Source organism: Calypte anna, chromosome 2 (assembly GCF_003957555.1).
Source record: "Calypte anna isolate BGI_N300 chromosome 2, bCalAnn1_v1.p, whole genome shotgun sequence".
NCBI lineage: Eukaryota > Metazoa > Chordata > Aves > Apodiformes > Trochilidae > Calypte > Calypte anna.
In genome coordinates, this window is record NC_044245.1 from 150,730,856 (window position 1) to 150,745,231 (window position 14,376).

General features: G+C 60.5%; 1 protein-coding gene across 1 annotated transcript in view; it reads left to right on the forward strand.

The window, feature by feature from the left end:
* The first annotated feature begins 2,111 nt into the window (after nucleotides 1-2,111).
* LOC103526249 (maestro heat-like repeat-containing protein family member 1) overlaps nucleotides 2,112-14,376 on the forward strand; it is a 53,547-nt gene continuing 41,282 nt past the window's right edge. The window contains 12 exon segments of the mRNA XM_030444736.1: nucleotides 2,112-2,297; nucleotides 3,559-3,699; nucleotides 4,210-4,302; nucleotides 6,668-6,746; nucleotides 9,185-9,213; nucleotides 9,215-9,299; nucleotides 9,883-9,908; nucleotides 9,910-9,957; nucleotides 11,331-11,450; nucleotides 12,540-12,650; nucleotides 13,702-13,846; nucleotides 13,973-14,013. Of these exon segments, the coding sequence (XP_030300596.1) occupies nucleotides 2,112-2,297; nucleotides 3,559-3,699; nucleotides 4,210-4,302; nucleotides 6,668-6,746; nucleotides 9,185-9,213; nucleotides 9,215-9,299; nucleotides 9,883-9,908; nucleotides 9,910-9,957; nucleotides 11,331-11,450; nucleotides 12,540-12,650; nucleotides 13,702-13,846; nucleotides 13,973-14,013 (1,104 nt within the window).

A 14,376-nucleotide genomic window follows, 5' to 3' on the forward strand; every position in this document is an offset into this window, starting at 1 on the left:
GCCCTCTCCTCTCCTCTCTCCTCCCTCTCCTCTCCTCTTTTCTCTTCTCTCTTTCCTCCCTCTCACAACGGATCAATCCCTGATCCCGTTCCCATTCCCTGATCCCATTCCCTGATCCCATTCCCTTGCATGCCCATCCCCATTCCCTGCCAGGCAGGGGTTGCAGTTGTTCAGCTCTGGTGGTGCCTCCAGGGGATTTTCTCTTGGCTGCTGAACAAAGCTGTGGGAATGTCCCATGTGGCACCTCCAGGATTCTGTGGGTCTGTGGAGCTGCTTCTGGTTCCAGCTCTGGTTCTGTTTGGGTTTGGGTTCTGGTTCTGGTTCTCTCAGCCCTGGCAGCACAATGCTCTCTGTGGCCCCTTGGGGTGGCTCCTTGCCTGGTTTCCCTCCCAGCCCAGGGAGGGAGCTCTGGAGAAGCCCTGCAGCCCCAGGGACATTCCCAGTATCCCTTCCATCCCCAGGGACATTCCCAGTGTCCCTCCCATCCCCAGGGACATTCCCAGTGTCCCTTCCATCCCCAGGGACATTCCCAGTGTCCTTCCCATCCCCAGGGACATTCCCAGTGTCCCTCCCATCCCCAGGGACATTCCCAGTATCCCTGCCATCCCCAGGGACATTCCCAGTGTCCCTGCCATCCCCAGGGACATTCCCAGTGTCCCTTCCATCCCCAGGGACATTCCCAGTGTCCTTCCCATCCCCAGGGACATTCCCAGTGTCCCTCCCATCCCCAGGGACATTCCCAGTGTCCCTTCCATCCCCAGGGACATTCCCAGTGTCCCTGCCATCCCCAGGGACCTGGGCAGGTGGGAGCCCTGGGCTGTGCCAACTGGATGGAGCTCACCAGGGCAAGTGCAAGGTTTCTGGGTCAGCAGAATCCCCATGGATAACGGAGGTTGGGAGGAGAAGGGATTGGGGAGAGCCCTGAGGAGAAGGAGCTGGGGGTGAACGTGAGCCCAGACCCCAAGAGTGTCCCTCAGGAGAAGCCCAGAGAGGTGCTCAGGGGAGGGGATTCTCCCCCTCTGCTCTGCTCTGCTGAGACCCCACCTGGAGTCCTGTGTCCAGTTCTGGAGTCCCCAACATCAGGAGGACACAGAGCTCCTGGAAGGTGTCCAGAGGAGGCACTGAAATGCTCAGAGGGCTGAGCAGCTCCCTGGGAAGCCAGGCTGAGGGATTGGGGTTGTTCAGCCTGGAGAAGAGGAGGCTCCCAGGGAGCTCAGAGCAACCTTCCAATATCTGAAGGGGCTCCAAGAAAGCTGGGGGAGGGCTTGGACACGGGGGGTAGGGAGAGGAGAAGGGAAATGGGTTAAAACTTGGAGAGAAAGGGGAGATTGAGGTTGGAGATGGGGAGAAATTCTGGAATTTGAGAGTGGGGAGAGCCTGGAACAGGCTGAGAGAGTTGGGGGTGTTGAGGCTGGAGAAAGAGAAGGCTGCAATGGGGAGACCTTGGAGCAGCTTCCAGGTCCTGAAGGGGCTCCAGGAAAGCTGGGGAGGGACTTGGGACAAGGGCCTGGAGGGATGGGAGCCTCCCAGGGGGAAGGGTTTGGAGCTGGGAGAGGGGAGATGGAGAGGAGATCTTGGGCAGGGAGGGAGGGAGGGAGAAATGGTTGGGGTGAGGGTGCTGAGCCCCTGGGTGCCCAGGTTGCCCCCAGAAGCTGTGGCTGCCCCATCCCTGGCAGTGTTGAAGGTTGGATGGGGCTTGGAGCCCCCTGGGCTGGGCGAGGGGTCCCTGACCATGGGTTGGAGTGGGACTGGATGAGCTTTAAGGTCCCTTCCATCCCAAACCAGCCTGGGATTCCATGATTACTGCTCAGCACCCTAAGGTGGGGGGTCTGGTGGGGGCCAGCTCTCATCAGGCTCATCATTTTTGGAATTAAACCCACCAAAAATGACACTTGAGAAACAGATTTAACTTCTTCAGGAGGAGGGTGCTGAGACTCTGGAACAGATTGCCCAGAGAAGCTGTGGCTGCCCCCTCCCTGCAGGGGTTCAAGCCCAGCTTGGAGGAGGCTTGGAGCAACCTGGGCTGGATGAGAGGTGTCCCTGGGCATGGTGGGGAGCTTGGGGGAGAGGAGCTCCAAGCTCCCTTCCAACCTCAGCCATTCTGTCCCTCCATGGGTCTCACCTCACACTTGTGTCTCCTCGTAGCTCTGCAGCACTTCAGTGAGAGCATCCAGGAGTACTTGGCCAACCTGGACAAGGCCCCAGACCCCACAGTCAGGAAGGACACCTTCTCCAGTGAGATCTTCAGTGCATATGAGGTGCTCTTCAACAGCTGGCTGCAGCACCGGGAGGCCAAGGTGAGGACCCTGGGGGACAGGAGGGCACAGTTGGACCTCCCTGGGTGCCAATCTTGGGGGTTTTTAGTCCCACATGGACCCTGCAGCCCCTCAGCTCTGCCCTTTCATAGGGACCTGACCTCCAGGAGAGCAACCCCCAGCTCCTCTGAGCCCCTGCACCTCCCCTCAGCTTCCCCTTCTCATCAAACCCCAAACTGGGTTGGGTTGGAGAGACCTTAAAGATCATCTGGATGCAACCCCAACCCATGGTCAGGGACCCCTCCCCCAGCCCAGGGGGCTCCAAGCCCCATCCAACCTTCAACACTGCCAGGGATGGGGCAGCCACAGCTCTGGGGGCAACCTGGGCACCCAGGGCTCAGCACCCTCACCCCAAACCATTTCTCCCTCCCTCCCTCCCTGCCCAAGATCTCCTCTCCATCTCCCCTCTCCCAGCTCCAAACCCTTCCCCCTGGGAGGCTCCCATCCCTCCAGGCCCTTGTCCCAAGTCCCTCCCCAGCTTTCCTGGAGCCCCTTCAGGCACACCAGGTTCCCTTGCACACCAGGTTCCCTTGCACACCAGGTTCCCTTGCACACCAGGTTCCCTTGCACACCAGGTTCTCCTGCACACCAGGTTCCCTTGCACACCAGGTTCCCTTGCACACCAGGTTCTCCTGCACACCAGGCTCCCTTGCACACCAGGTTCTCCTGCACACCAGGTTCTCCTGCACACCAGGTTCCCTTGCACACCAGGTTCCCTTGCACACAGGTTCTCTGCACAACCAGGTTCTCCTGCACACCAGGTTCTCCCTGCACACCAGGTTCCCTTGCACACCAGGTTCTCCTGCACACCAGGCTCCCTTGCACACCAGGCTCCCTTGCACACCAGGTTCCCTTGCACACCAGGTTCTCCTGCACACCAGGTTGTCCTGCACACCAGGTTGTCCTGCACACCAGGTTCTCCTGCACACCAGGTTCTCCTGCACACCAGGTTCCCTTGCACACCAGGTTCTCTTGCACACCAGGTTCTCTTGCACACCAGGTTCTCTTGCACACCAGGTTCTCCTGCACACCAGGTTCTCTTTGTGCTGGGGCACTCTGGGACATCTCAGGTTTTGTCCTTAGCAGACTATGGGTGCCCCTCTCTGTGTCCCCCTCCTCTGCTGAGATCCCCCTGGAGCTGTCCTGGGCTCTGCTCAGAGGTCCTGGAGCCTCAGGAGGAGGAGCACCTCCCCTGTCCTCCCAGGCTTTGGCCCCACCATTAAGCCCCAGTTTGTCCCAGCAGCTGCGTTTGGCCGTGGTGGAGGCTCTGGGCCCCATGAGTTACCTGCTGCCTGCTGAGAAGCTGGAGGAGCAGCTCCCCAGGCTGATCCCAGGCATCCTCAGCCTCTACAAGAAGCACACGGAGGCTTTCTGCATCTCCAAGGTGAGCAGCTCGGAGCCCTGCTGGCTCTGGGAAAGGATCTGTCCCCAAATGTCTTGCCTGGGAGCCTTCTGGGGTGTGGGGGGGGATGTTGGGGAACCTCTGTCCACCCCCCAGGGGCTTGGTGCTGCCAGGACCCCAGCAGGGTCCCTGTGGGAGATGGGTTCTGCTCCTCACTGCTCCCATGGTGGGTTCCTGGTCGTTGCTCTGGGAATTCCATAGTGTGGAGGTCTTGATCCCCTTTCCTCCTGGAATAATGGGATCATGGAACCTTTTGGGTGGGAAGAGACCTTTGGTGGTCATCCAGGCCAAGCAGGGACATCTCCACCCAGATGGGGCTGCTCAGAGCCACATCCAACCTCACCCGGAATGCTTCCAGGGATGGGACATCTCCCACCTGCCTGGGCCAGGGCCCCACCACCCCTCAGGATAAAGAATTCCTTCCTTAAATGATTCCCTGGAGCCCAGGTCAGGTCCTGGTCTCTCACTGCCCCCTGCTCTCCTCCTGAGCAGAGCCTCTGCCAGATCCTGGAAGCTTCGGTGAACATCGGGAGCCGCAGCCTGGACGTGCAGCTGGAGCCCCTGCTCAGCACCCTGCACCCCCAGGTAAGGGCTGCCTGGGGGGAACACGGGTTCTTCAGAGGTCCAAATGGTTCTGTGGGGCTCAGGGCTTCCCCGGGGACCCCTTTGGCTCCTCTGCTGCTCACCAGAGTTGGTGCTGAGGGTCCATTTGGTCCATGTGGAAATGACACCAAGGTGGTGGTGGGGTTGATCTGCAGGGGGTTCTGGACAGGTTGGATCCATTGGTGAGGTTCTGCAGAGGGTTCTGAACAGGTTGGATCCATTGGTGAGGTTCTGCAGAGGGTTCTGGACAGGTTGGATCCATTGGTGAGGTTCTGCAGAGGGTTGTGGAGAGGAGGGATCCATTGGTGAGGTTTTGCAGAGGGTTCTGGACAGGGTAGATCCATGGGGTGAGGTTCTGCAGGGGGTTCTGGACATGGACCAAGGCCAATTGTGTGAGGTCCAACAAACCCAAGTTCCAGGTCCTGCCCAGGGGTGACCCCAACCCCAGGCTCCAGGCTTTGGGGTGCTGTCCTGTGCCCAGAGAAGGGAATGGAGGTGGGGAAGGGTGTGGAGCAGAAGGAGAAGGGTCTGGAGAAGTTGTGAGGAGCAGCTGAGGGCCCTGGGGGTGTTGATCCTGGAGCAGAGGAGGCTGAGGGGAGACCTTGTGGCTCTCTGCAACCCCCTGAGAGGAGGTTGGAGCCAGGGGGGGTCGGGCTCTGCTCCCAAGGAACAAGGGATGGGACAAGAGGAACTTTGGGCACAACTCAAGTTGTGCCAGGGGAGGTTTAGGTTGGAGCTGGGGAAGAATTTCTGCCTGGAAAGGGTTGTCAGGGCCTGGCCCAGGCTGCCCAGGGCAGGGCTGGAGTCCCCATCATCCCTGGAGGGGTTTCAGAGCCCCACAGATGTGGGGATGAGGGACATGGGGGGTGCTGGGGTCAGGGTTGGACTCCAGGATCTCCAAGCTCTTTCCCAACCCAAACCATTCCATGACTCTGCCAGGTCTGGGGTTGTAGTTTAATCCCAGTGTCTGGGACTTTCCCCTTCTGCAGCTCCATCTGCACAGGACCAGGTTGTCACAGGTGGGTTTCTGGGGGTTCTGGAGTCCCCATCATCCCTGGAGGGGTTTCAGAGCCTGGGCATGTGGGGATCAGGGACCCTTCAGGCTGGGTGCCCATCACGTCCCCACTCTCACAGCTCTGCTCCTGGGGTTCAGCATCAGCCTGAACACTTCAATTTAATTTTTAATAATTCACTGACTCCAAATGTCCTCAAGATCTGTTTGGATCCCACATCAAGAACTTGGAAGAACAACTTGGTGATGGGCTGGGCCAAGCACAAGCTGCTCTGGCTCAGTGCCAGACCCAAGTTCCTTTCTGTTTCTGGCAGAGCAGGGTGAGCAGCTCAGGGTGTCCTTGATGTGGGGTGAGATCAAAGCCTCAGTTATTGAAACAGCTCCTGGAAGGGTTTGGACTTGTTTGAAGAGGTTCCAGAGGAGAGCAGAGCTGCTGGCTGGGTGGTGGGGTGGTTACAGAGGAGATCCTCAGCAGTTTCCCAGGTGTCCTGGAGATGATGGAACCTCTGTGAGCACAGGCAGAGAGCTCTGCTCTGGGTGTCCATGTCCTGGACACTGTGACATCCACCAGAGCAGAGCTGAGCCAGAGGGTGGGGAAACCATGGGGAGAGGGACCTGGGGGTGTGGGGTGAGGAGAAGGTGCCCAGGAGGCATCAAACCCCCAGCAGTGTGAGCAGCAGGACAGGGAGGGGATTGTCCCCTCTGCTCTGCTCTGGGGAGACCCCCCTGGGGTAAAGCTGTGTCCAGCTCTGGGGTCCCCATCAGCAGAAGGACCCGGAGCTGCTGGAGCCAGTGCAGAGGAGGCCCTGGAGCTGCTGGGAGGGCTGGAGCAGCTCTGCTCTGGAGCCAGGCTGAGAGAGTTGGGGGTGTTGAGGCTGGAGAAGAGAAGGCTGCAATGGGGAGACCTTGGAGCAGCTTCCAGGTCCTGAAGGGGCTCCAGGAAAGCTGGGGAGGGGACTTGGGACAAGGGCCTGGAGGGATGGGAGCCTCCCAGGGGAAGGGTTTGGAGCTGGGAGAGGGGAGATGGAGAGGAGATCTTGGGCAGGGAGGGAGGGAGGGAGAAATGGTTTGGGGTGAGGGTGCTGAGCCCCTGGGTGCCCAGGTTGCCCCCAGAAGCTGTGGCTGCCCCATCCCTGGCAGTGTTGAAGGTTGGATGGGGCTTGGAGCCCCCTGGGCTGGGGGAGGGGTCCCTGACCATGGCAGGGGGGGGCACTGGGTGATGTTTAATGTCCCTTCCACCTCCAGCCATCCATCCCATGGTGCTGGGGTTCTCCCCACACAGCTCAGTCTCTCCAGGATGTCCCAGGTCACCTCACAGCAGTTTTTCTCCCCCAGATCTCTGCTCCCTCAGACCCCTCTCTCCCCCTGACTGTCAAGAACCACACCGAGGTTCTCCGGTGCTTCACTGTCCTGGGTAAGGATGAATTTCCCTCCCTTTTGCCCTGGCAGTTGGGGCTCTGCTGCCCCAGGAGGTTGGGGCTCTGCTGCCCCAGGAGGTCCCCTGGTCCTCTCCATGGAGCTCTGGGAGATGCAGGGAGGAGTTTGTTCCTCCTGCTCTGAACCTGGGGATGTCATGGACCTTTTTTAGCCCTGTGGGGAGGTGGAAGGGAGGTGAGGGTGGTGGGATCTGTCCTGGCTCTGCCCCGTGGCATCAGACTCGCAGAAGCCAATGTCCCTGAAGTGTCCCTAAAGGCTGAGAATCCTCTTCCAAGGGGGAGCATGGGGCCAGCTCCAATCCCCTGGAGCTCAGCACCACCTCACCTGTGGACATCCCCTCCCATGGACCTCCCCAAAGCATGGAGCTCAGTTTCCCAAGTTTTCCTTGGAGCCTTTTGAGCTGTACCAAGCCATGGAGACCTCCCCAGGAGGCAGGACCTGCAGGACACCACAGCTCTGGGCATAGGGAGCAGATCTGGCTTGGCTTTGGGGTTGTCCATCCCATCCCTACCCCTCCTCACTGCATCTCCTCTGTGGCTGATGCAGTTGGAACTCTGGGTGAGTGGCAATGCTGGGAGGAGGAGGAGGAGGTGGTGGTGGAGGTGGAGGAGGAGGTGTAGGAGGAGGAGGAGGTGGAGGAGATGGAGGGGGTGGAGGAGGAGGAGGAGGAGGAGGAGGAGGAGGAGGAGGAGGAGGAGGAGGAGGAGGAGAAGGAGAAGGAGAAGGAGAAGGAGAAGGAAAAGGAGAAGGGAGAGGAGAAGGAGAAGGAGAAGGAAGAGGAGAAGGAGAAGGAGAAGGAGAAGGAGAAGGAGGAAGGAGAAAGGGAAGCCCTCCAGCTCCAATGTCCCATCCTCTGCCTGCCAGCTCCATGCCTGCAAGCCCAACCTCCCCCACTTCGGGTTCTCCTCACCAAATGGCCCTGGAACAGCCAGAAAGAAAACCCAGTGGGGTGCCAGGCCAGGGCAAGTCGTCACCATGGGTGGTCCCTGAAGCAAAGCTGCTGCTTGAGTCCATCCCTTCCCCAAAGGCCAGGCTGAGGAGAGTTGGGGTGTTCAGTGTGGGGAAGAGGAGAGGAGAAGAGATTCTGTCTGGGGAGCCCCTGGAAGCAGCTTCCAGGTCCTGAAAAGGCTCCAGGAAAGCTGGAGAGGGACTTGGGACAAGGGCCTGGAGGGATGGAGCTCCCAGGGGGAAGGGTTTGGAGCTGGGAGATGGGGAGATGGAGAGGAGATCTTGGGGCAGGGAGGGAGGGAGGGAGAAATGGTTTGGGGTGAGGGTGCTGAGCCCCTGGGTGCCCAGGTTGCCCCAGAAGCTGTGGCTTGCCCCATCCCTGGCAAGTGTTGAAGGTTGGATGGGGCTTGGAGCCCCCTGGCCTGGGGGAGGGATCCATCTGGGTGGCATTGGGTGATGGTTAAGGTGCCTCCCAAGCCAAACCTGTCCCTGATCCCATGCTGTGTTGGTGGAACTCTCCTCCTGAATGCCCCCGGGTGTTGCTCCAGTGCTCAGCACCCGTGGGCAGGATTTATTTTTAAACAATCAAGATGTTTGGACAAGCTGGGGCAGCTCATGGTGGAAAGGGGAACTGAGGCTCCTCCAGCTTCCCTGAAGAGCAGAAAAAAATCTGCTGGAAGTCCCTGAGAAAAGCTCAGGCTGGAGGGGAGGGGATGGGATGGGTTGGTGAAGCTGGTGGGTTCCCCATGGCACCCAGCTGCTTCCACCAGGAGCTTCCTGCTGGGAGAGGTGTCCCTGGGCACCCAGTTCCTTCCAGCAGGAGCTGGGAGAGGTGTCCCTGGCACCCAGTTCCTTTCCAGCAGGAGGTGGCAGAGGTGTCCCTGGCACCCAGTTCCTTCCAGCAGGAGCTGGGAGAGGTGTCCCTGGCACCCAGTTCCCTCGAGGAGGAGGTGGCAGAGGTTGTCCCTGGCACCCAGTTCCCTCCAGCAGGAGGTGGCAGAAGGTGTCCCTGGCACCCAGTTTCCTTCCAGCAGGAATGGAGAGGTGTCCCTGGCAACCCAGTTCCCTCCAGGAGGAGGTGGCAGAGGTGTCCCTGGCAACCCAGTTCCTTCCAGCAGGAGGTGGCAGAGATGCCCTGGCACCCAGTTCCCTCCAACAGGAGGTGGGCAGAGGTGTCCCTGGCACCCAGTTCCCTCCAGCAGGAGGTGGCAAGAGGTTGTCCCTGGCACCCAGTTCCTTCAGCAGGAATGGGAGAGGTGTCCCTGGCACCCAGTTCCCTCAGGAGGAGGTGGCAGAGGTGTCCCTGGCACCCAGTTCCCTCCAGGAGGAGGTGGCAGAGGTGCTTCCAGCACAGGTCCTGGTGTGGTTGTCCCATGAAGAGGAGGTGGTGCCCAGATCCAAGCCCTGTGTCTGCTGTTCGCCCGGGGTTGGCAAGCACCTTGCTGATGGTGGCTTTGTTTTCCTCAGCCTGCTCCTTCCCTGACCGTGTGCTGGCTCTTCCTCCTCCCCAAGCTGGAAGAGCAGCAACGAGAGGACCCGGTGGGGACCCTGCTCATCATCAGGCAGATCATCAACAGTGCCCGTGAGTACCAGGCTGGTCCTGACACCCAAACCCTCATCCCCTGGGGTTCTGCAAGCCCAAAGCTCTCCTGGAGCTTCCAGGCAGGGTTTTCTCCATCCTCCCTTCCCCTGTTGGAATGTGGGATGAGGACTCCAGCTCAGCCTTGGCTGAAGGGGCAGGGAGGAGGAAGCCAGGTCTGGGGTCTGGGGTCTGGGCAGCTGAGAAATGGGGTTGTGGAGTCTCCTTCTCTGGTGCTTCCAAACCCCTCCTGAACCCCCCCAACCTCCAGATGAGGTTCCTCTCCTTCTTCTGCTGCCTTCCAAACCCCTCCTGAACCCCCCAACCTCCAGATGAGGTTCCTCTCCTTCTCTGCTGCCTTCCAAACCCCCCCTGGATCTGTTCCCTCTCTGGGCTGCCCTGGCTGATCCTGCTGTGCCAGGGTTGGACTCCAGCATCTCCAGAGGTCCTTCCACCCTGAAGCATTCCCTGGTTCCTGGTTCTAACCCTCCCTGTTGGGGTAGGGAGAATGTTTGGGGTCAGCACCTGCATCCTTCACACCTCACCCAGCTTCAGAGTTCCCCCCCCTATTTTTTTGTGTCCTCAGCTTCTCAGATGGAGATGAAGAAACTTTCAAATCCTTTCTTCCATGAGGCCTCCTCTGCAAGACAGCAACAACAAGGCAAGCTGAGCTCCTGGGGGGCTCTTCCTGTGTCCACCACCTCTGCCAGCCCAGGGCTCCTGCACCACCTCCTCTTCCTCATCCCTCTCCTGGCATCCAACCTGCCCGGGAGTCACCCCCCAGGAATGGGGGAGCACATGGGGACCCATTCCCCATCTGAGCCCTGAGCAAAGAGCACAAAGAGTGCAGAGAGCTCTGAGGTGGAGCAGGGAACTGCAGAGGGGTTCTGGAGAGGTTGGATCCATGGGGTGAGGTTCTGCAGAAGGTTCTGGAGAGGGATCCATGGGGTGAGGTTCTGCAGAAGGTTCTGGAGAGGGATCCATGGGGTGAGGTTCTGCAGGGGGTTCTGGATCCATGGGGTGAGGTTCTGCAGAGGGTTCTGGAGGGGAGGGATCCATGGGGTGAGGTTCTGCAGAGGGTTCTGGACAGGAGGGATCCATGGGGTGAGGTTCTGCAGAGGGTTCTGGACAGGAGGGATCCATGGGGTGAGGTTCTGCAGGGGGTTCTGGAGAGGAGGGATCCATGGGGTGAGGTTCTGCAGGGGGTTCTGGAGAGGAGGGATCCATGGGGTGAGGTTCTGCAGGGGGTTCTGGAGAGGAGGGATCCATGGGGTGAGGTTCTGCAGAAGGTTCTGGACAGGAGGGATCCATGGGGTGAGGTTCTGCAGGGGGTTCTGGACAGGAGGGATCCATGGGGTGAGGTTCTGCAGAGGGTTCTGTTCATGTTGGATCCATGGGGTGAGGTTCTGCAGAACCTGGACAGGTTGGATCCATGGGGTGAGGTTCTGCAGAAGGTTCTGGACAGGTTGGATCCATGGGGTGAGGTTCTGCAGAAGGTTCTGGACAGGAGGGATCCATGGGGTGAGGTTCTGCAGAGGGTTCTGGACAGGTTGGGTCCATGGGGGGGAGGTTCTGCAGGGGGTTCTGGACAGGAGGGATCCATGGTGTGAGGTTCTGCAGAAGGTTCTGAACAGGTTGGATCCATGGTGTGAGGTTCTGCAGAAGGTTCTGGAGAGGGATCCATGGGGTGAGGTTCTGCAGAAGGTTCTGGAGAGGAGGGATCCATGGGGCGAGGTTCTGCAGAAGGTTCTGGACTGAACAGGAGCTGAGTCTGTGCCCAGGTGGCCAAGGTGGCCACCAGCATCCTGGCTGGTGTCAGCACTGGGGTGGGCAGCAGGAGCAGGGCAGGGATTGTCCCCCCACACCTGGAGCCTTGGGTCAGTTTTGGGTCAGAAAAGGGCCCTGGAGGGTCTGGGGGGTTGGAGGTTGGAGCCAGGGGGTGATGCTCTGCAGGATGGCAGTGAGGGCAGACAGAGCCCTCCCCACACCCCATCACAGCCCCCCAACCCTGGTGCTGCTGCTGTGTCCCTGCAGGTGAAGAGGACCCTGGTGCAGGTGATCAGTGCCATGGCCCATCACGGGTACCTGGAGCAGCCCGGGGGAGAGGCCATGGTGGAGTTCCTGGTCCGGCAGTGTGCCCTCCCCTCTGAGCTGGTAAGGACATCAGGGCTGGGAAACTCCTCAGGAAAGGGACCCAACAGCACCCATGTTAGGAAGGAATTCCTCACTGGGAGGGTGGTGACAGGCTGGTTACCCCCAGAAGCTGTGGCTGCCCCATCCCTGGCTGTGGTGAAGGTTGGATGGGGCTTGGAGCCCCCTGGGCTGGGGGAGGGGTCCCTGACCATGGGTTGGGGTGGATCCAGATGATCTTCAAGGTTCCTCCATTCCAACCCAGTCTGGGATTTGGGCAGCCCAGCACCCAGGTCTTTGGACCCTGAGCCTTCTCCAGGACAGCCCTTGCTCTGTCCCCATTCAGGGTCCCCACCCCAGACCCCTGGGACATCCCCACCCCAGACCCCTGGGACATCCCCACCCCAGACCCCTGGGACGTCCCCACCCCAGACCCCTGGGACATCCCCACCCCAGACCCCTGGGACGTCCCCACCCCAGACCCCTGGGACATCCCCCCCCCAGACCCCTGGGACATCCCCATATCAGACCTTTGGGACATCCCCACCCCAGACCCCTGGGACATCCCCACCCCAGACCCCTGGGACGTCCCCACCCCAGACCCCTGGGACGTCCCCACCCCAGACCCCTGGGACGTCCCCACCCCAGACCCCTGGGACATCCCCACCCCAGACCCCTGGGACGTCTCCCTGGCACTTTGTGGTTCCTGCCTCTGGAGCAGGGAGAAGTGGGGACCCCCCTCATGAGCAGGAGGGACACAGCTGGGACAAGTGTCCCTGCATCTGAAGGTCACCATGGGGACTTCACTGGGGGGACATCCACCTCCTGCTGGCTCCCTGTCCCCCATCCCCAGGCTGGCTCAGGCTGGTGGCCCTTCCCTTTGGCTGCCTCCAGCAGGGACAGGGACACAACTCAAACCCCCTTGGGCCCCTCCAGGAGCAGCAGGAGGGATGGCTTGGGAGCTCTGAGCTCCGTGGGCAGGGCTGGAGATGGGACGTGGACCAAGAGGCTTTTGGGTTCTGATGTTTCTCCTGGTGTCTCAGCACTTTGTTCCCCGTGGGAATGAGCCTGAGCTGTGTCCATGGTGCCCACCCCCCCTTCCCTCTCTTCCAGCACCCCAAAAAGCAGTCCCCTGATGGAGATGACCTCACCAGTGACAGTGTCCGCAGCATCAGTGTCAACACCCTCTTCCTGCTCAGCACAACTGTGCACAGGATGACCAACGTGAGTCTGCACAGCCCTCCCTGCCCCTCTCTGGGGTGCTTGGTGTTGGCCCCACAGCCCCATCCATGGAGCTGGGGATCCTGCAGCACCCTGGGCACCAGGCAGGATGGGATCCCAGCACTCCCCATCCCTGTGGGAGCTGTTGCCACCGTCCCCTTCCTCCCTTGGAGCAGAGAAGGGGGGGGGTTTGGGGGGGCTGTCCCCCAGCAGGACCCATGGGTGCCCTCCATGGGAGCTTCTCCAAGGCTGGGGCAAGGCAGAGGGACAGGGAGCTGCTGGAGCAGGACTGGAGGAGACCCTGGAGGTGCTGGAGCCAGGCTGAGAGTTGGGGGTGTTCAGTCTGGAGGGGAGAGGGAAGGAGAAGAGATTCTGTCTGGGAAGAGCTTGGAGCAGCTTCCAGGTCCTGAAGGGGCTCCAGGAAAGCTGGGGAGGGACTTGGGACAAGGGCCTGGAGGGATGGGAGCCTCCCAGGGGGAAGGGTTTGGAGCTGGGAGAGGGGAGATGGAGAGGAGATCTTGGGCAGGGAGGGAGGGAGGGAGAAATGGTTTGGGGTGAGGGTGCTGAGCCCCTGGGTGCCCAGGTTGCCCCCAGAAGCTGTGGCTGCCCCATCCCTGGAGGTGTTGGAGGTTGGATGGGGCTTGGAGCCCCCTGGGCTGGGGGAGGGGTCCCTGACCATGGCAGGGGGGGCACTGGGGGGGATTTAAGGTCCTTCCAACCCAACCCAGTCTGGGGCTCCATGATGTTCCCCCTTAGCCAGGGGCCTTTGAGCTGGGATCTCCTCCTCCTCTCCCTCTTGGTCCCATGCTCCAGGGCAGGGTCTCCATCCCCATGCCCTCAGGTGCTCCCCATCTCATTTTTTCCCTGGGGGGGCTGTCAGGCACTGGGATGTCCCAGGACAGTGTTGGAGTCCCCATCCCTGGAGGCACTGAAAAGCCCTCTGGAGCTGGTCCTGAAGGCCATGGCTCAGCAGGGAGATGCTGGGGTCAGTCAAGGGTTGGACTGATGAGCCTGGAGGTCTCTTCCAAGCTGAACATTCTGGGGTTCCCTGCAGGTCCTGTGGCCATACCTCCTGGAGTTTGTCACCCCCATGCACTTCACCAATGCCCTGACCCCTCTCTGCAAGAGCCTCATGTACTTGGCCATGAAGAAGCAGGAGGAAGGGGAGGCCTCATCCCTGCTGCGTTACGACCTCAATGGTGGGTGCCAGGAGCTGGGGGTGCTGGCTGAGCCCAGGGCTTCTCTGCACCCCAGGCAGGTGCTGCTCTGCATGCTGGCACCTCTTGTCTCACCCTTTCCCCCCCCCTTATTTTTTATGTTTTCAGCAACTCTGCCCTCACCCTACGCCCTGACGAGCAGACTGCTGGTGAGTTGGCCCGGTGGCAATGCTCCCCCTCTCTCTGCTGGCCCACCCCTCCAAAGGAAGCCCCCTCCCTCCTCCATCCCAGAGGGACTACGAGAAGCCCACCCCAGCAAACAGTCAGGGTCACCACCCCCTTCCACCCCACTGCTCCTGGCAGGGCTGCTCCTGTCCATCACCCTCCTCAGACTCATGGCTTCATGGTCCATCCTCATCCATCCTCATCCATCCTCATCCTGGTCCATGCTCATCCTGGTCCATGCTCATCATCCCTGTGCAGGTTGGGAGAGCTCAGACCCCCTCTCCCCCCCCAGAGCCATGTGCCTGGGGTGCTGCAGACCTCCAGCAGTTCTGAGAGGGCTTTGGGAA